The following is a 22,026-nucleotide window of genomic DNA, read 5'->3' as shown; positions in this document are numbered from 1 at the left end:
TATTTATCAAGATCTCTCTTGGTCAGTTTAGCCCAGTCAATTTTACCTGCACTTAAGCTGTTCTCCACAGGCAACAACACTGGTAAATTGCCTGTATTTAACACCACACAAATGGTATGTGGTCAGAGGTAGCCATATCATAGATAATCTCCATTTTATCAATACAGTCATGTGCATCTATTGTACTGAGACAATGATCAAGCCAGGAAGTAGTGTGCCAAGCCTCGCTAATATAAGTATAGCTCTTCTCAGGCAAAAGTACTTTGCTAGACAAAATCAAACCGCTGTCTACACAAAACTGCATTAAATGCTTACCAAATAAGGAGTTAGCATCAGACACATCAGCATTCATGTCACCAACAACATATATGCAGGTGGAAGGATTATCCTGTATGAAAGACATAATAAAAGCCATTCTGCTAAGATAATCATCTTCATTCTGATAGCATTCATATGGTGTATAAACATTCAAAATGATTAGCTTTTTGTCACTACAACACAGTTCAATTCCAATTGCCCAGTCAACGCCTAATCTAATTACATTAACCAACTGGTCGTATTTTTTATTCCACAGCGTGGCAACTCCCCCTGGTATCCTCCCTCGTACCACTTTAGTACAGAGGTCGGTGGTGGATTCCCCCGACCCGTGAAAGTCCTAATGGATGGAGTTAAGACCTTCCAGGTCTTGTTTAGCCAGGAAGGTCTCCTGAACACACACATATGACAGGACAGTAGTGAAGATGACAAAACACCAGAGACTGAATGACTTGACCCATGATAGTGGGTGTCAAGTAGGTGGAGCACTTCCTGACCATCGCTATGCCTCTTCCCATTTTTGTTATAATGCTATCAATATGTTCAGACCATGACAGTTGACTGTCCAATAAAACACCAAGTAGTTTTGTCTTTTTTACCTGTTCTATAGGGATTCCTGACATAGATAGATTCAGCTGAGGGTCACCAATAAGCATAAACCTGGAGCCAAAAACAATACTCTTTGTTTTGGTGACATTCAGGGCTAGTTTGTTATTTTTAACCCAGTTAGACACCCTTTCAAGATCATGATTTAAAGCAGTTATTAATTCGTTCAAGGTAGGGGCAGTGCTGTACAAAGTTGTGTCATCAGCCAACATGAGTGTCACTCACTTTTTGGTGGTAATTTGTCAGATATGCGGGTATTGAGGGCATTGAGGGCAAAGTCGCATTGACTATTTTGAAAGCAAATCTAATTTTTCATTGCTTAACCCTGTCTTCTATCCTGAGTAGCCTGTATGTTTCTGAGCCAATCAGAAGGTCCCATCCCCATGGGCAAAGGGGAGACATTTAGCCAGAGAATGCTATGTTTGTTAGCCTGCGTCTCACGCAGCCTCAGGGGAACAGAGAGAGATGCAGCATGAAGCACGTTAATGTTACTAACGCTGGTTATTTCTTACGCTTTTCAGATACCTATTTTAACTCATTCACTGCCAGAGTAAATAAATCATCCACTGCCAGCGATTATTTGTTTTCCTTACCTTTTCAACCAGTCACAGAATATTTATCTCCAGTATGATCGATCCCTGATCGTTGCTAAACACTCTCTGTGCTTTTCGCATTTTGTTTTTATAATTTTCATCGCGAGCCTCGTTCGCTAGTTATACACCGTTGAATATAGCAGTGGTTCTCAACCTGTGGGTCGGGACCCCCGGGGGGGTCCCCACATGATTTTGTGGGGGTCCCCAGATGATAGTGAAGTGACAATTTAAGGACTTTTAATACCTTAAAAAAATTAAGAAAAATACCATTACTGCATCAAAAGTAATCAACAAACTATACTATTAAACATTGGCCAAATTGTCAAATGATGGCACAATTTTTTAAAATAGCCGATCTACCATCTTGCAACGCGAGGCGTTGTGAGCTTGTAGATCTGCTATTTTCACAATATTTATCTGTGGAACGGAGTCAAACAAAATGGAGGGTCCCCAGTTCAAATTATGATTATTTTGGGGGGTCACGGCCTGAAAAGGTTGACAACCACTGGAATATAGCATGTCTCGTCCTCAATGCAGTGGAAATCCAGTGAGGCGAGTGGAGGAACGTGAGCTAAGGGAATCAAACAGGTGAATGAAATCAAGATTCATTTATATTCATAAATCACCCAGTATGTTTGTGTTTACAGGATGTCTAAATCTAATTTTAGGGGCGTTTTGATATGAAAATACCCAAAACGATTTTTGCCATCTATTGATAGATATGACCTCATTATGACAGTATGTAGTAAACTCTTTTTGGTTTCATTTCTATACGTCTTTAAAGGTTAGTTGTTTCTCAGTATGGGACGTGTCCAGCCATGTCTGTGTGTCAAAGGATACATCAGTTTAACCCATTACCTTGAAAGCAGCTAAAGGATTTAGTTGGATATTAAAATACATATATATGATATATATTTAAATTGAACATGTTTAACTCAAATCTTTGCGTCGGCGGCCAAAGAAATATAATTTTGGGGTCCATTTTATGAGCACCACTGATATAGCAACATACATTTTTTTTTGAGTGGTGCCAACCACTCCTATATCTGGCTTTGTCCGTATGTATGTATGTATGTATGTATGTATGTATGTATGTATGTATGTATGTATGTATGTATGTATGTATGTATGTCCAATAAAGAAACATTGATGACAACATCAATCAATACGGGGCTCATCAAAGGCACCACTCACTTCACACAAGGTGTGATTTTTTTTAAACTGTTATGATTTAGAAGACATTTGTGGAATCGGCCTCAGGTCTTAATGGGTTAAAGGTGAGTTGTTTGTCTGTATGGGACTGGCCCAGCTACGTCTTTGTGTGGACGGATACGCCTGGGCGACGTTCCTCCACTTGGCGATGAGCGGGTATCTCTCCGCGTTCACCTGGACGTTCTCCAGAGCAGACAGAACCTCGTTGTCCAGCCTGGTGGGGAAATCCCCTCCTTCCATGAACACTTTGGCTTCTGGTACGAGGGCTGTGCGCTCGCTGGAGCCCTCTATAGGTTGGCAAGAAGAAACAGAGCCGCCCTCCCAGTCCTCTCCCTCGAAATCCTCGTCGGCGGTCAGATACTCCTCTGAAGAGGTGCTGGACACGTCGTCGTCGTCATCCTCTGTCTGCATCTGTTGTTCCTCGCCGCTCCTCATCGCCCATGCTACCCGGAGGCCAGATGCCAAATCCAGACCTTCTTCTCTTGCATTCCCGGGATCACATACCCCCCGTGATCCTGGGAGCGAGAGAGAAGAAGGTCTGGATTTGGAAGATCGACGGTCTTCCAAGTCGAGATTTTCTTCTCTTTCGCTGCTAGCAGGATCAGAGGTGGCCGGGTTGTCCTCAGCACCGTCTGCCTTCCCTTGGTTGTCGAGTGAGATCGAGAGATTCTCAAACTGTTGTAGCAGATCACATACTGGAGGCACAGAGCCGTCTGTCGTGGAAGATGATAAATGTCCTTTGCCGGTTGTTGAAGCAGGTATCAGATCGATGTCCCCGGTGTTCTGGTGAGCCACACTCTTGCCCTTCCCCTCCAGGTAACCCTCCAGCCTGCCTAGTCCTTCCTCGGTCGATAAGTCAACAAAACAGTCCAGGAAGAGCCAGTATTCTGCCCAGCGGTAGCCCATCCCGCGTGCCATCTCCCGACCCACGCTCTCCATTCCCCTGTCAGGGTCCGTCTTGACGACGGCGTGGAAATCCTTCGCTGGCTTCTCTGCCCGGTTCCGTGGTGGATTCCTCCATAGCTTATAAAACTCCTCTGCCTTTGAAGGAGAAAGAGGTCCCACGTACGCTCTCAACGCCAGGCTGGGATCGATCGGACCGCCTCCCGATCCAAAATCCAGAGGGTGAAAATCCTGCTTCAGTCGGCTCCTTGGCGAACGTGTCAATGTAATCACAGGCCGGACACTGTTGTCTGTGGTTCTCAGCAGGTGCAGATAGCACCTATCTTCGAGGAATTCTTTAATTTGGTCCCTTATCTCCAATGTGTCGTTTCTCCTCTCACAGATCACATCACAGGGCCTTTGGCCGTACTTGTTCCTTGGCTGTGTGTGTGTGGCGGGATGTGAACACAGCAAGTCCACCACTTCTGGGCATCCAAACTTGCAGGCAAGGTGAAGAGGTGTGTCATTGTTCGTTGCGTCCGGCGTGTTGAGATAAAGGTCCACGACGTAGCCAATGCGCTGCTGAAGAACGGTTTCCCGATCGCCGGGGTACATGCGCCTCATGAACTCTGGTTTGTCCAGTGTGTCCAGGAGAGCGCAGACAATCCCCGGCTGGTCATCTTTGGCTGCTACATGGAGGACGTTGTAGTGACAGCCTAGATGTACGATGGTGGGGTTGTCTCCGGATCCTATCAGGTAGCGGGGATTCTCCCACACCAGCTTCACAAAGGCCTTCTGGTCACCCTGCTCCACGGCTCTTCTCAGCTTGCTCGTGAGGTCCTGGGTTCGGGGGCCGGGGAACTCGTTGGCCTTCTCCACACTTACGTGTGAGGTTCCTGGCTCCGGTGCAGGCCTGTTCATCCCCTTGGAAAACGTCTCCGCCTCCTGGCGTGTGGGAAAAGCTTTGAGCCGAGCCCCTTTCACCGCCGCCATGACTTTAAGGGCCGTCTTCTGATCCTCAAAGACATGAACCTTTTCCTCTTGAGGGCAAACGCCATAAAAGACCAACGTTGACTCTGTTGGCTTATCTCCATCTGTACTCATCGCTTCTATGCTCTCTTCTCCCTCAGCCTCCTCCCCTGACTGGTTTAAATTCAGTCTTGGATCACAAACCTCCTCTAAAAGCCCTGCTGAATGTTCATCACCAAGGCTGTTTTCCCTCTCAGATCCATCAAATGCAACGTTCTCTCTCTGCATCAGGGTTCGGGCCAGCATCTTCTCATAGGTGCCTCGCGTGGTTGAAGTTATCGGGCCGCATTTGAGTCCTGCTGCGAGCATCGAATCCCGTAACCGTGCTTCTGTCATGGTCTGTAGTCTGCCAACGATGGCGTCCATGTTGCTATCGTTGACCAGGCCCGACGTCCATGGCACATAGGACAATATGAAGCACTTAAAGCGTAGAATACTGTACATGGGGAAATATGGAGCACTTTAAGCGTAGCATAAGCTGCTTCATCGGTGACCCCTGAAGGAACCAGTCTCAACTAGCATTCCACTGGTTACAATACACCAATTCAAAGCCTGTGACGACATCATGATGCATATAAAACCCATGACGTCACCATGATGTGTATAAAACATATGACATCTTCACACGGTGGGTAATGCTAGCATGGATAGGTCCAGACATGGTCTGGTGTGGTTTAATTCACTAAATTGCAACGTTTGGTCCCAGGACCAACCCGGCCATTAGGGGTCTGTAACTGATAGATTGCTTTATCATTTTACAAACACCTTAGGCTCAGATCACACATTGGAATAAGATAGACACAGACACAGCGGAGATCTCCTTCACAAAGAATCTTTTTACTTGCCGCAAGGAGTAAATGTACAGCTTGACCTGAATCATTTCTGGAGTACAACTCACTTTACATTGTCATTTATACAAGGAAACAGGAGAGACAGAGAAGCTAGCAGGGAGGCGTGACCAAAAGTACTTAAAAGTATCAGATTACTCTGAGTAATCTATACTGAATGTAATTTATAACAGCGTACAGGCAGAGCAAACTGGGAGAGAGAACTCCAAGGCAGGGAGTGAACTGATAACAGAGGAATGCAAACATCTGTGGCTTTCATGGACCTGGTACAATAACAAAACCATCCAATATGAAGTGTTTGGCCTCTGCATACACAGGGAGATTGAATATACTTTATATTCAATTTAATGATTAATTAGTTGAACACATATTAACAAAATGAATACACATTAACCCAATTACTTTATGTCAGCATACTAAACATAAAAATCGGTTCCTACATTTCCCTCCTTTTATTCATTTTTTAATCTTCACATTCTTCTTGCTTTCACCTTTTTCAGTGGCCTTGGGACTTAAGCTATCCATCTATCTCAGCTCTAGTCATGGCATAAGACAAAGTTTGTCATTGTTGATCACATGATGAGAATTATAGAATGTCACTTGATATGGTCATTAATGATAGACACGATTGTGGATAATGTCGAAAAAACCTAATGGTAGGAAAAAGATCATTATCACCCTTCATTACCATGTAATGTCTTGCTATTCGTATGAGCGGCAGCCTCAGCCCTCAACCGGGTATATCACTTGACCAATCAATTGACAGTCCTTACTCAAAACATTAACAGAGCGCATAGAAGCATTGTCCCACTTGTACCCAGCTGTCTGTTCCACCTACCCCTCCCTTGACCTGTGACTCTCTGGAGGGCACTAAGGTGTTAACATCACATCACTGGCATTTTTAGAACTAATGTCATCTGACATGGAAAACACGGTGTTTGATGGCTTCATTAGTATGTGGCTTCTGAGATGATGACCGTTTGGTCGGTTATCCCGCCCCTCCCTTCGGAGGTTGTCTTAAATGCCCTCATTCCACACTAACACCAGTTGGCATTTTCCATCTCGCTCCATGATATTGCATTTATCACACTTCATACTTAGTCCGCTTCAGAGTGACATAAAAGCTCTTATTTATGTGCTTAAAACTGATCATACGTTTTGCACGGCAAATAGCTTGACCCAAGGCTCTCACTGTTTGGATTCGAGGCACTTACTTACTATCAGTTAACTGGAACAGGAAATGTATGATGTAGACATATATCGCTGCAACATAACAATCATAATTATCTTAGCTTTAGCCTTCCCCTGCTTAACTTTAATAATAGAGACAAAAGATACATAGAAAAATATACAATAACATAGATAGGAAAATATAAAAATAAAAAACAAGTGTGGTGCATCGTCCTTCTAAGTGTAATCAGGTGAGGGGGGGGGTACTAAGTGGATTCTTCACCGGTTAGGGCCTAATCTCACTCTATATGTGAGACTCCACCCCACAAGCCGGCCTTCTTCACCTTCTTACGTAATGTTCGATGATGTTTGCACCAACTTGCGAATGTTTTTGTGTGGATTGGACAAACCACACGCCTCACATCAGGTGACATGTTGACCAGGGACTGCATCTCACAGCAGTTGGCATGTTGACGTGACCCGGGCATGGACCCTCCTAGCACGGAGAGTTCAGTTCACACTTGATGACCTGGTCAGCATCACCATAAGCAGTCCCATCGTTCCTGTGGAAGAGATAAAATCTTGGCAGCTTACTAGTTCTTTTGACCTTTGTAACGTCTTCAAATTCATTTTTACAGTGTATGGCTTTTACCAGAATTTTAAAAAAATGTAAGTTTGAATATGTTGTGAATATGTGTCTTTAATTACTATTAATACTTCTTAACTCAGTGTCACTCTCCCTCCTGTTTGAACCATGGCCATACCTTATGGTCATGATTCAATATACAATTAATTACTTGATTCACAACTGTACTTAGAACACTGCTTGTATACTTCAAATATAGAGGAGAAGACACGATTTTTCAAAGTGAGAAATTGGGGCTTGTGGCACCGTCATAACAAATCATCTACAAAAACAAAACTAAGTGAGAAATGGGGCCTGAGACACTGGAGGTCAAAACAAATGAAAGATAAGTGTCATGGGAACTAACGTTTCACTTCCTTGGCAGTTAACACTTGCACACCTGGCAACTCCACTGCGAACTAACTGTTCGGTTATCAGTTGTAGACAGTACATTGAGGCCCTTCGTGGCCTCGCAGGCTGAGCTTAGGGTGAGCTACCACTTAATTTTCCTCTCTCACTCCCACCTATGGGCTGTAATCAGGGCCTTGTGTTCCCACTGCCCATAGGATTGCAACACTGTAATTGGTTACCACAAAGTATCCCGATTACTTTGTTACTCAAGTAAATATGCTAACCACAACTTGAGTAGAAATACTTTTCATTCAAAGTAACTAAATGCTTTTAGAAACACATGGCAGTTTCTTACAGACTTCGTTCCTATCTACATGGGGAAAACAGCCTTGACTTCAAATAAGTCTTCAACTAATACTTAAGATACTTTTCATTATTGAGTATTAAAATCAACACTTGCTGTACAGCTTGTAGATCTGCCATTTAAAAAAAAAAGATTTCCATTGCTAGTTACGACACAAATGTCACTTTCAAAAGTAGAACTCTCTGTCATTTGACTCTTATTTTAATCAAAACCAAAATATTGATTGCATACAGTTTTAATAAACTTAAAGTTTGTGAGCCACGTCCATGGCACAGCGGATTTAGATCCGCAGCGCTTACAGATCCAACCCACAATCCAGGACGCACACACACAAACCTCTACGCTTCTTATCTGGACAGGAATGACCCTTGACCCTGCAGTAAACATTCCTAGCTTGGGGTACTTGCACTTCGCTTCGCTAATTTACTAAAAACTTCATATCTACTGCAACAATGAGCTCAATCCCATCAAGTGAAGGCCTGTATTCCTCTGATCCTACAGGCCCTAACCTAATGCAATTTTGTTGCAACAGAACAGAAGTCATAACACATCTTTAACACTTGAGTTTAGACAAAGGGCTTGTAACAGAAAAGTGGGCCTTATATGGGAGCTGGTTAATAGCTTTAACTGCACAAACTTCACTGATAAGGGCTCCTAAATATCACTAGAACTTATGGCCTTTTGTGGTGATTTTTTTCACTTCATTACTGTCTTTCTGTCTCTCTGTTAGCCGCACAGCCCGCACACACACGTGCACACACACACGTGCACACACTCCCCAGCTTAAGTTCAGTACTTGAGTATATGTACTCAATTACTTTCCAACATACACTCATTTCAACTGTTCGCTGTAACTCATTCATACTGACCACAAAAATACTTTTACTCTCTGGGAGTTACTCATTTGCTCAGTCACTTCTTCCCCACACATGTATGTGATACTTAAGTACAGTACTTGAGTAAATGTACTCAGTTACTTTCACCCTCACACTCTTGAGAATGGTTTATTACGTAGCAGATCTGGTTGGTCCTTACTATTAATGCCTAAAAATAAGCCCAGTATCCATTTGCTGTTGTCTACTTAAAATTCTAATTATGACTGTAATAAGATGTGGGGCTTTTATTCATGCATAAAACTTTGCTTTAGACTGGCTACTGTAAACAGGCAAGGGGCTTAGACATCGTAGCTAATTAATACCAAATGTGTGCAGAATGTGTGCCCTCATCATATATATATATATATATATATATAAGGGTTTCTGTACCAATAAAACCAAGGTCCTGCCATGTATCATCTTTCTCCATTCTGCTCTTAGGTTTACGTGTCTTTCTGTTATCGTCCCATCCATAAACTGTTGTTGTTGATTTACAGTCAGCAACAATATGCCCCGTGAGCCCACACCTAAAGCATGTATTTCGGGCCTGTCTTGGTGTTTCCGCCCGGTTATCATCCTCCCAGCCATTAACTGTTTCGCTAGATCTACACTTGGCTACGAAATGGCCGATATGGCCACACCGATAACATGTTTGGGGGGGTCTCTTCCTTCCTTTTGGCCTAGCTTCTTGGTAATCCGCATCCCCCCACTCTCTTTCTTTCGCTTTCTCTCCCATCTTGCATACACATGCAGCCCTCACACACACACACACATTCACTTGTATTCCTATACTCGTGAGGACATACACAGACACTGAAAATCTCATTCGTTCTTCACAGTCACGACACTTTGTCTGCTCTCTCTCATAGGCTTCTACAGGAACATACACATATTCCCTGGGGATCCCCACACACATTCACTGTACTCTCATTCATAGATTCATACAGAAATCACCAGTCCACGCGACTGTCCCAAACAGACCTCAAACACGCAAGGCTCCTGAGGGGGGGGAAGAGACACACTCGTCTCTCAACCACCGTGATTATCATTCATACTTATTTCGAGCGTTATTTACACTGCTGTATACTGTTTGAATCCCACTTCACACATTCCTTAATAACACATCTTAATATCACACTTTTAGTAATATTAAGCACAAACATACAATATAAACACATTCAGTTTCACCACGTCCCAACGGATTTCTCATCGAACACCCAAGGGTATTTTGTGGGTTATTCTAGATAATCAGATCCGGAAAAGTGCTCACGGCTCACTCACATAGTGATGACCGCGGAGAGAAAATTGTTAGACCCGGATAATTCACTCAGATCGCGTTTGGATACACATATCGGGTTTGGATACACATAGTGATGACGCGCGTCCGTCAATATCTGTGATTTCATACACACTACAGTATACAATTTGCAGGAAATAAATCACTCTTAAAGTTAAATATTTCAAAAACTACAAATCGTTTCAAAGTAAAACATCTCAAGGATGCATAGCAACATATCCTAAAAAACATAGCAACATATCCTAAGATTTCACTGCTTATTCAGTGCTTAGGCTTATGTCTATATTCACATAGATAGACAATGTCTATATTCACATAGATAGACAACTTTTGTGTCTCACTTACGTGCTATCTTATAGTTGTGTGATCAGCGTTCAAATGCCGTCGGCCGTTCCTTGAAGATAAGATGATAAGACGAGATGACCACCGGCCTGGAGCCGAATTCAACTCTCCAGGATTTTTTTGCAGGATCCGGGCTACCGAGTCCTGGCTGCTTGCAGTCTTTCCCGGCGGCGTCTTCCTTCTTAATCTTCTTGGAACAGCTCTGACATCCAGGCTCGAGGGACCATTGTAATGATAGATTGCTTTATCATTTTACAAACACCTTAGGCTCAGATCACACATTGGAATAAGATAGACACAGACACAGCGGAGATCTCCTTCACAAAGAATCTTTTTACTTGCCGCAAGGAGTAAATGTACAGCTTGACCTGAATCATTTCTGGAGTACAACTCACTTTACATTGTCATTTATACAAGGAAACAGGAGAGACAGAGAAGCTAGCAGGGAGGCGTGACCAAAAGTACTTAAAAGTATCAGATTACTCTGAGTAATCTATACTGAATGTAATTTATAACAGCGTACAGGCAGAGCAAACTGGGAGAGAGAACTCCAAGGCAGGGAGTGAACTGATAACAGAGGAATGCAAACATCTGTGGCTTTCATGGACCTGGTACAATAACAAAACCATCCAATATGAAGTGTTTGGCCTCTGCATACACAGGGAGATTGAATATACTTTATATTCAATTGAATGATTAATTAGTTGAACACATATTAACAAAATGAATACACATTAACCCAATTACTTTATGTCAGCATACTAAACATAAAAATCGGTTCCTACAGTAACTCTGAGAGTGTACAACGTGTAATGTCTGGGACCACAATATACACGTCAAATCTTCAGTGTTAATTTAACTCTAAGCATAGAAAATGGAGTTCTTTGTGTAGTTGTGTACCCTCTCAGAGTTACCTCGTGCTTTACAAGGTGTCCCGGGCAGCATTCATGCAGACAACATATAATTCATAGCAGTTATCTTTCAACTCAAAGCGTTCCTCATTCCTCCTAAACAGCTGGAACTGTCCCAGTACAGTGTAAACCTTTTCCTGAGTGAGCGTCCGTCCTGTGGCCTCTAGCGCCATGACACATCTGTCCCCCATCATGACACATGGGGCAGCTCAGGGGTAGAGCGGCCGGATGTGATCCGTGAGGGTGCATTTCTCCTTTCCGACATGTCGCCTTTCCGACGTTGACGAACCCTATACCTAACCCTAACCCTAACCCTAACCGCACGCGGAAGCCACTAGTCGGAGTGGTGAGATGTCGGAATGGAGAGTGAACACCGATCCGTGAGGTTCTCAGTTCGATTCCGGGCTCCCCCAGAGTTAGTAGTCGAAGTGTCCCTGAGCAAGACGCTGAACCCCTAATAGCCTATATGCACACGCCCCTTCCGCGTTCAGCTTGGGCCGGCTGTCAACTTCCGGTCGCGGTCAGCTCCAATGATAGTGGGTGTACAGTCTTCATATTATAGCTAACAAAACGGTATAAACTACATTATTTGATTTGATTATCTTATATTATGGTCTTTTATACGTTTTATTATTTGTATGTCGACGTTTATGTTTTGCCATAGGTTCGTAACGTCTTAAAGTCTCCTTTCAAAAACGGGAGGACGTATACTGCACCATACCACTGTGTAGTGTAATCTACAGACTTCAAGTTTTCAGTTTCCAGAACTTTCCACCGATTCCAAAGACAAATAACTAGAGAAGAGGTGGGTAGCTAATATCCGAAGAGACAAGTTAACCACGGAGAAAACAAGAGTCGAGTCTTCAGCAAACAGTACATTTTAAACTCTGAAGAGGACTGCAACAATGGAGGAATCGTCGCGGTTCACCCGTTGTTTACTAGAACTGCCGAGATTTACTGTAAATGATGTGCGAAGACTAGCTCGGATGTGTACTGAAACACCGCAGAGTAAACTTGAGAAAGGTTTCAAGTTTTATGTGTCTTCTTATCTCTGCAACTATGAAGGTATGTATATCGCTAACGTTAGCAGCTACAGTACACACTACACAGTTGTGCTTGCTAACGCTATATTATTATGCTGCCATGACTGCTTGCTAAGTTCCAGTTTTATATAATCACGTAAATAGTAATGTCCCCTATCAGTATAAATGTTTGTATGTTTGTGTTTAAGTGTCATGTAAAAACAGGGTCACAAATGAGGTCTCTGTAAGAGCTCACTGCTACCGTTCTATGAAGAAAGCGGAGAAGCCCCACCAGCTCCGAGTAGGACTAACAATAACAAAAGTGTCACGTTGACACGTTCAAAGTTCTGTTCAAAGTTCTGTTAAAAGTAGTCTCTGAAGCCAGACAACTATCCCACTATCTTTGAATGCTGTATGACTGAAGCATTTGAACATGGTGTGAGTCAACAGTGGCTGTTTTTGAGACTATGTTCAAAGCATGTTATTTTTATTTATTTTTACCGTTAAACAGTGGTGGAAGTAAATAAGTACATTTACTCAAGTACTGTTCTTTTTCATTTTATACATAGGCTATTTGAAAATAGCCGATCTACAAGCTCACAATGGGTTGCATCGCGATGCATTGTGAGCTTGTAGGTCTGCTATTTTCAAACATTTTAGTACTTTTACTTGTGGTACTTTATAGTATATTTTGATCCCAATACTTTTGTACTTTTACTCAAGTAACATTTTGAACACAGGCCTTTTACTTGTAACAGAGTATTTTTTTTATATTGTGGTATTGCTACTTTTACTTTAGGAAAATATCTGAGTACTTCTTCCACTGCTGTTAAACCAAAGTTCAGTTCGAAGCATGCATGTTCTTTTTTTGTTCTACCATGTTTCAGCTTGGCCAACCATTGAGGCAAAGAGTTTATGTTGAGGTAGTATTGTTGATCAGATTAGTGAATAAAACATAATGCGGTCAGTGATATTCATGATCACTGCATGAATATCAGCTTTTAGAAAAGAAAAAAAACTAAATTGCAGCTGAAACAGTGGTAATGCAGTTAGATGGTAGCTGAGTGTGATGGTTTCTGGTCTGTTCACAACACTGTAAACAAAGGAATGTAGGTAGTATCTTGGTTGTAAAATAAACAAGATGTGTAAAGTTTCCCCAAAAAAATGATGGTATGAAATGGAGAAACAGTGCCCTTTCATTCACTCAGCTATCTTTTAAACTGCTTATGTTGTGCCACCTCAAAACTGTCCTGTCATCTTTAACTTTTCCAGATGTATTGCTTTGCAACAGATCTACTTGAGATAGTCATTATAAGTTGATTCATATTGTGTGTGTGTGTGTGTGTGTGTGTGTGTGTGTGTGTGTGTGTGTGTGTGTGTGTGTGTGTGTGTGTGTGTGTGTGTGTGTTTGTTTCAGATGACCTTACGGGATTCAGATCCAGTTGTGCTGGTTAATAGCTTCTGTTCGTGTGTGGCTGGCACTGGGTTGTGCAACCACTTGGTAGCCTTGCTATACCAGACAGCCCATTTCTCAGAGTGTGGCATGTCTGTTGTCCCTCCTGTCCTTTCATGCACCGAGACTGAACAAAAATGGCATAAGCCTCGAACAATGGTTTGTATTATTTAAAGATCTGTGTTTGATTTTTTTTTGATTGAAATTTGTATTAGGCAAAAGAATGTAAAACAACACAGTTACATTTATAATGCTTTTGTCTAAAAGGTCCGGCCAAAAAAGTCCTTGCGGGCTTGTTTCCGTTGGGGTCCTTGAATTAATTTCATAGACATATATAGTAGCAACCTGTCATAATGTTTAATTGCTATAACCTGTTTATTAATAGCCTCTTAATACATAGGGAGTGAAGCCAGGACCAGTTGATGCCATGGTGGTCGTGAAGCCCAAACCAGGTGCTACTTCAGCAAGTGGAATCAGGTAAGCGTTGCAACAGGATGGCCTTAAACTTTCTAAATTTGAATGAAAGTAAAACAGAGGTCATGGTGTTCAGACCCAGCACAGCCGGTGACACCTCCTCTTTGGATCTGGGATCCTGAGAGGTTTATTGTGTATTGTTTTGCTCTTAGCATATTGTTTTGTTACCTAGTCCTAGTGTACAGCACCTTGGTTCAAGGCTGTTGTTTTAAATGTGCTTTATAAATAAAGTGGATTGGATTGGTGTAAACGGGCACACTGCACTACACTGTGTGACAAAAATGGCTATTGATCACTTATTTGTTATTCCAGGTCTACTCTATACAGAGCCTACAGTGGTGTGCTTCCAGACGCGTCATCCCTTGACCCTACTCCTGCCTATGCTGGCTTCAAACCAGGCTCCACTCCACTAATCTGCACTATGGACATATCATCAGATAAACCACTTGTAGACTCCATCTTTGGTAAAGTACAGGCTGGTAGCATCCTTTCATATCAGCAGCCACCTCCTACATCAGAGGATTGTGTCATCAACCATGAGGATGCCCCCCCATTCCCCAAAATACCTTTAGAGGGATACCAGCTAGATCAAACTGACTGTACATTTGTGCCAACTAAACAAGAACAGTTGCACCTGAGATCTCTGTCTGTGACCTTGTCTCAGTCACACAAGATTGAAGAGGTAACAAGATGCCAAAGTGCAGCGCCTGAGTGGCATTCGCTCAGGAAAGAGAGGGTGACGGCTTCAACATTTAGAGAGGTAAGCCATGTTAGAGGGCAGAGTTCAGCAGAAAACCTGGCTGAGAGGATCATCCGAGGAACACGTCAAACCACACTCATGAAGAGAGGCTTGGATCTGGAGACGGGTGCATTAAAGGACTATGCAACCCAGAAAAACATTAACTTAAGGAGATGTGGACTCGTGGTCCATCCTGATGCACCGTGGCTCGGGGCCTCACCTGATGGGCTGGTCTATGACCCATTTGAGAGACCATCATTTGGGTTAGTTGAAATTAAATGCCCAAATGCACAAAGCTATATTGAATGCAAGTACCTCAGAGTTGACCATGGCACACACAAATTGAAAGAGAGCCATGCATATTATTGGCAAGTGCAGGGGCAATTGCTGATTACGGGTATGGAATGGTGTGATTTTGTTGTCTGTGCCCTTGATGACATGTTTTTACAGCGTATTCACAGAGACACGACTGTGTTGGACAAACTAAAACACAGATGTGACTTGTTTTTCTTTTATACTTATCTGGCGAAATACCTCTCTATGCACCAGTAACTGAAGAGACACAAACATGTGATGCACTCAAGGTTTTCTAAGAAGTTCTTGGCATAAACCAGGACATTTGACACAAGTGAAATAAAGATGCTCCCAGTAAATGGAGACTAAGACTAACTCTGATGGATTCACTTCTTTCTGGGCTAAATCCAATTTCAGTATTACGACCACTGACCAGTTGCTTCTTTCAAGCGTTTATTAGCATAAAAATGGCTGAATAAATTGCACATCCACAATGAAGATATCCCATACCAGTTTCAATGACTGAAAATGCACATGTGGGGATGACATTAAAACCAGGTTTAATTTATTAAGGTTCTGGCAACAGATAGGCTACAGACAGTATATACTGTATGCTTCAATTTACAAAATGTGTACAGCAAATCTTTTCCGTAGCTTTTAAACTACATGGTGTCACAGAATCAGCAGGAATCACAGCTTTGTAAATGCATTTTCTAATAATTACTATTCAAGGCTACCAATGCATGCTTTCTTTTTAAATATGCTTTAAACTTTGAAATTGCACTGTAATTCAAGTGTGGGGTCCCCAAATAATTTCCCACATAAAATGGGGTCCTGTGGACCCTACTGTGGAAATTGAAAAATATATAGTGCTATGTTTATAACATGACAAAGAATATAACCAATTTTAAGAAGCTTTAGTCTATGCAATACATGTGTTTATCATTGCATTTCATAGTTACAAAAACAAACGGTACATTCAAGTTCATATGATATAGTGAGTCACAAACATGTCAACATGAGGAATGATACTAAAATGGTGTTTATCAGCTATCTTTAAACAATGTTTTTAAATGTACACACGGCACAAATAGTGAACAAACAACATTGGCTTGTCATCACTTGTTTTAAGTTTATGAACTTCTTGCCAAACAGTTCCATGCAGGCCTGGAATTTCATCTTGGCCACTTGGTCTTTGGCCTTGTAAATGTTTTGAGGGCACGAAGGCCAAATGCAAAGACAGCAAGGCCATCAAATAAAATACTGATAATAAGTCCACTGAAATTATACATTTAAGAAATAATTTATATTAAATATGAAGTAACTATCAGTGAAATAAATACATTTTTGTAAAACTCCTAAAAAGGAGTTCAACAGGTTCATACTCCAGAGTCATGGACTGGTTTGAAGATTATGAGAACTGAGGAAGAGTTAAGAATTCAGAATCTTGACAGTGACATAGATTTAACTGTAATTCTGTACTCTGTCTGATGACCTTATGTCCTGTAACCGATGTCCCCAGGCCCAAACAGCATGTGTATGATAGTGCATGTGAGTTTATGTTCTGTTTGTCTCATACACTGTGTCTCAGTCACATAACTATTTTTGATCATACTTTTTGGCAATCTACACTCTTGCACGGTACTAGTTGAGTTGCATATTATGTCCTTCTCTGACCACAAACGGTTCATGTCCTGAACGGTTCATGTCTGTGAAGACTACAGGAAAGAGAGAGACAGGAGAAAACTGTTAAATCAGCTGGGGGCAGGCAGTGTGGATGGGGCATCAAGGCCACTGTGGCCTCAGGGCAGATAATGTTTTGAAGGGCAGAAGGTAAAACTGTGGGGCAATGGCAGCCATGGCCTCCCTGAAATTCCTGCCCTGGTTCCATGGTTATATTGTGGTTTTGAGATCACATCTCTTTTACCCAGCTTTTCACTAAGGGCCCATTTTGATAATTAACTAAGAGGCAGGCTACTGTGTAAAGTTGATTGATGCTACCTGTGAGTGAAAGAGGGATTAGTGTATTAAATATTTTGTGCTCCTTAACCCTTCGAATGAGGCGCTCTACATGGATTCTCAGTCTTGCAATAGACTGTGTCTGCCTAACATCTACTGCAGACAGTTGTGCTCTCTTGGACAGGAAGGCAGGTATGTGCACCTTACAGGGAACATAGTCCTCCACAAGGAAACCCTTGTCTACCATGATGGCCATTGTTGGTTTGAGGAGAGGCACGATACCACTCTGCTTCAGGATCTCTTTATCGCTGATGGAGCCTGCATAAAGAGCTGACACGAAGGTTATTGCACCATGGGGGGCAATTCCTATTAACCCTTTAAAGGTGCAATGTGATTTGTAGTTAGAGAACACCTCACTCTGAAGGAGAAGAGAGTTTGGTGTTTGGCAACGCAGTTCAGTGCAGTCCAACACCACCTGTGTATCAGAGTAGTTGTGGAAAACATCTGGCAGGTGAGCCTTTACGGCTTCCGCAGACATCCAAATGCCTACAGCTCCAAGTACAGTGTAAAGAAAGTTAACCCATGTTTTGATGATGCGGCTCACTGTTGACTGGTGGATTTTGAATCTATGGGCCAGATCTTTCTGCATCAGACCCAACGACAGATAGTTCATGAACAGAAAAAACTCATCAATGGGTTGTTGAGACTGTAAATGAGTAGTCTTAGCTGCAGGCTGAGCTTTTGTACAGGTGAGCATCCTGTGTGTTGCTGGCTCTATCTGCCTCCAAAAGGCCATCAGGTGAGCGTGAGTTGCAAACCTGTGGGAGAAAATGTAAATGTATTAGGTGTCAATAGGCTGTACTACATTGCAGATAATCAGGTTCATAGTTATAATGAACGCATATTAATATTATGAGTAATACATTATAAGTAAATAACAATATATATTATAATTTATATATATATTCATTATTATATAATGTAATGATATATTAAAAATATATTAAAAGTAAATATTATGTGCCAGGGACCCCCAAATGCTAAGATTTGAGTTAAAGATGCTCACGTTTCAAAATATATATATTCAAAGATATGCACACATTTGTATTCAAGATTTTTTTTAAATAGCAGATCTACAAGCTCATAGCGCGGCACCGAGCTTGTAGATCTGCTGTTTTTGAATAGCCAAAGCTAAAGCTAAGTTATAATGATTGTGATGCTATGTTAACTAATTTCGCTGGGGACCCCCTGATACCCCCCCAAGGACCACTGGTTGAGAACCACTGGTGTAGAGAGATAACAAATAATACATAAATTAATAGAATAAAAACAATAGACAAGACTGCACAGGGTCTGACTGAGCTAACATGGTTAAGTACAGTATACCAGTGGTTCTCAAACGTTTTCATGTCAAGTACTTATAAATGAATGTGTATTTGGCCGTGGACCCCCATTTGAAAATAGCCGATGCATATAGGGTCCTGGGGGTCCCCGGACCCCACTTTGAGAACCCCTGCATTAGCCCACGGACAACCATAACTCTGAGAGTGTACAAATGGAACCAAATGCACCCGTAAGGGTTCATTTGGTTCCATTTTGTACACACTCTCAGAGTTACAGCCACATCCATTCGGTTCCTTTATCCATCATAACATCATTTATCTGGGGACCCCCTCAAGGACCGTTGAGAACCACCGCATATACATCATGCAGTATATGAAAGAGGGTACATAAAATGACCAAATAATCAAGGCCAATGTTTACAGAATAAATAATTTTACATAAATCTAACACTGTTGGCATTTTAGCTTACCTTGTGAAAAACCTTATGTCATCGTCTGAAGCAGCAAAGCGTTCCAAGCCAAACTTGTTGCTGATGGACATGTCCAACATCTGTTTCTCTAGCTCTGCTATACGTTCCAGGGCGAGATCAAGTGCAGAAGGCTCAGGGCTGGAACAGTAGTCGTGGTCTTGATAATCTATTTCCATAGGGGGGTCCTCCTTTTGGCTTATTATCTCAGTATTCGGCCGCTCTTTCCTTTGCCAAACTCCGGGCCGAGGGGTAGGTAGGTTAAAGTCATTCCACTTAAAAAGCATCGGTACAGATCCCTTTTTAAGACGCCTACGTGAAGATGCATTTGCAGGCTCGATCAGGTCTGTGCTCTCAAAGTGTCTACTGCATACTCTTGTTTTCTCCGTGATTGTAAAGTTGTCTCTTTTGATATTAGTTACCCACCGCTTCTCCTGTTGTTTGTCTTTTGGAAATCGGTGGAAACTGAGAACAGAGTTGAACTTTGCTGAGGCTGTACACTGTGGGACACAGCAGTGGTATGTTGCAGAACTGTCCTCCCGTTTTTGAAAGGACATTTTAAGACGTTTAGAAGTCATTGCGTCATGTAAACGTCGACACACACATAATAAAAAGTATAAAAGAACATGACATAAAATAATCAAATAAAACAATGTAGTTGATACCGTTTTGTTTGCTACAATATGAAGACTGTACATCCACTATCATTGCTGCTGACCGCGACCGGAAATGGAACAGCGGCCCGCGCCTAACGCGGAAGGGGCGTGTCTGAGTTGTATGCATAGAGCCTATTGCTCCTGATGAGCAGGTTGGTGCCTTGCATGGTTTCCTCCTCCATCGGTGTGTGTGTGTGTGTGTGTGTGTGTGTGTGTGTGTGTGTGTGTGTGTGTGTGTGTGTGTGTGTGTGTGTGTGTGTGTGTGTGTGAATATCCTATAGATCAGCTATGTTTTGCCTGTCTTGTATGTTTACACCTTTAGACCAGCGAGTAGCGGGTCATTCAGCTGTGTTCCATTTATTGACAAACGGACATCCAATTGATGTCATATTGATGATGTCATACTGTCCAAATGTGGAGTCATGTAGAACTGATATCCAAGCTCACAAGCTTGTAAGATCATCTAGACCATAATACTATGGTCCAGTACATACTTCATAGTAGGACTGGACGATATGGACAATATTAAAATATATCATTTTGTCACCGAATTCCTCAGTGTTGATTGTGACAATCTCTTCTTTTTCTTCTTCTTTTTCCCTAATATTCTCAAAAATAGCAAAAGCCTGATCTACAGGCTCACACCATGTTGTCATGCGATGCATTGTGATTCTTGTAGATTAGCTATTTTTGCCGAAGGTTTGTCGCCAGTTTTCATCTTAAATAATGTGTGTGGTCATACTGACTATAAGGTGCATGCTTACCGTGGGCCCTATATTTTCGCCAGTGCCTTTACCCATTATCCCTAAACTTATTTGCCATTTTTTACTATTTAAAAATATATTTTCAAGTTTCAGTTCAACTAGCCGATCTACACTGACTCGTTGTGAGCTGGGGCCAGTTGCACCACCTCATACTAAGTTCAAACTTAGCCTAGTTATAGCTTAACCCATTCAATCCGGGGATGCATCTGTGTCATTTTGGATTTCTTCGGTTATTCAAAAATAGCAGATCTACAAGCTCATATCGCGGCACCGAGATCTGCTATTTATGAAAAATCGTGAAAATGTGGGCAAATCTTTGAATATATACGTTTGTAACTCAAATCTTTGCTTCTCGGGGGGTAGGTGGATGTTTACAAATAGCAGATATACAAGCTCATAGCGCGGCACTCGGTGCTTGTAGATCTGCTATTTTTGAATAGCCAAAGAAATCTAAAAATGACACAGATGCTTTCCTGGTCTAAATGGCTTTTTTTAAAGCCATTTAAGCTGTAACTAGGCTAAGTTTGAACTTAGTGAGGTTTGGTGCAACTGACTCCTGGTCCCCATACCCCTGTCTGAGAACCAGTGATCTTAAAGAAGCTCTAGTATCATGTTGGCTGACATCACAAATAAGGAAAACATGGCTATAATGTGGTCAGTGATACCTAGTCTCCCCACTTCCTTTCATGTGTTCTGTCTGTCTGTCTGTCTGTCTGTCTGTCTATTTTTTTTGCATTCCTTACAATAAAAACAAAACATTTCAAAAGTTTTCAAAATATATGATTTATTATCATTATTTTTTTTTTTTTTAATAATTCAAACATTTTTGAAAAGAAGGTACATAATGTATTTTCAACTCATACAAAATTGTGAAAATAGCAGATCACCAATATCGCCGTGCGTCACAGGGCGTTGTGAGCTTGTAGATCTGCTATTTTCACTGCTAGTTCATTCACAATGTTTTTTTTTGTCTGGGTCCCAGGGAGACATCTCATTGGGTCTCAGTTGTAATGCTTTGGGAACCCCTGACTGAGACACATGAAAGTGTTCTGGGGGGTTTTATGACCTCAATTTTTAATAATTAGGCTGGAAAGGTAATCTGGGATTGGCCCCTTGACTTTTATGTCATAGTCACTTAATCCCACCCCCTCTCCTCCCCACCCCTCCCCTCCCCTATCCTTTCCTTTGGGGGGGGGGGGGGGGGCAGAGCAGAGGCGATGATTGACAGGCAGCGACACCCGCAGGCAAAGATGACTTTCGACATTGCAGTTGAAAAGGCTTTAGAAATGTGACAGAAAAACACCTGCAATGGCTCACTGGAGTGGAACTTTCAGTTAAAACCTTTTATACACGTTTGAAGGACCATGATAAAGACTGTGTCATGAAACCATTAAAAACTTTCAACCTGCCGTGCTTATCTTGGCCATGTGGTTAT

General features: G+C 42.0%; 3 protein-coding genes across 4 annotated transcripts in view; 1 reads left to right on the top strand and 2 right to left on the bottom strand.

The window, feature by feature from the left end:
- LOC311038260 (GTPase IMAP family member 8-like) overlaps positions 1 to 22,026 on the bottom strand; it is a 487,341-nt gene that overhangs the window by 209,786 nt on the left and 255,529 nt on the right. The window lies entirely within an intron of this gene.
- Positions 11,918 to 15,773, top strand: LOC311037621 (uncharacterized protein). Of its 2 annotated transcripts, XM_084046856.1 has the most exons (4): positions 11,918 to 12,485; positions 13,860 to 14,054; positions 14,296 to 14,372; positions 14,682 to 15,773. In XM_084046856.1, the coding sequence occupies exons 1-4, from the start codon at positions 12,456 to 12,458 to the stop codon at positions 15,658 to 15,660; spliced, it is 1,281 nt and encodes a 426-aa protein (XP_083902982.1). In that variant the 5' UTR covers positions 11,918 to 12,455; the 3' UTR covers positions 15,661 to 15,773. The 2 variants fall into 2 exon arrangements, with proteins under 2 accessions (XP_083902982.1, XP_083902983.1); XM_084046857.1 differs by lacking the exons at positions 11,918 to 12,485; positions 13,860 to 14,054 and having other exon boundaries at positions 14,241 to 14,372.
- On the bottom strand, positions 17,308 to 19,361 carry LOC311038109 (uncharacterized protein). Its single transcript, XM_084047450.1, has 2 exons — positions 19,175 to 19,361; positions 17,308 to 18,179 (listed from the first exon to the last, which is right to left on the bottom strand). Exons 1-2 carry the CDS (start codon positions 19,348 to 19,350, stop codon positions 17,315 to 17,317), a joined length of 1,041 nt encoding a protein of 346 aa, XP_083903576.1. The 5' UTR covers positions 19,351 to 19,361; the 3' UTR covers positions 17,308 to 17,314.

This window comes from Gymnoscopelus microlampas, assembly GCF_963454915.1.
Source record: "Gymnoscopelus microlampas genome assembly, chromosome: 21".
Classification (NCBI taxonomy): Eukaryota; Metazoa; Chordata; class Actinopteri; order Myctophiformes; family Myctophidae; genus Gymnoscopelus; species Gymnoscopelus microlampas.
Note: the sequence above shows the minus strand (reverse complement) of the source record. Positions and strands in the feature narration are given on the sequence as shown.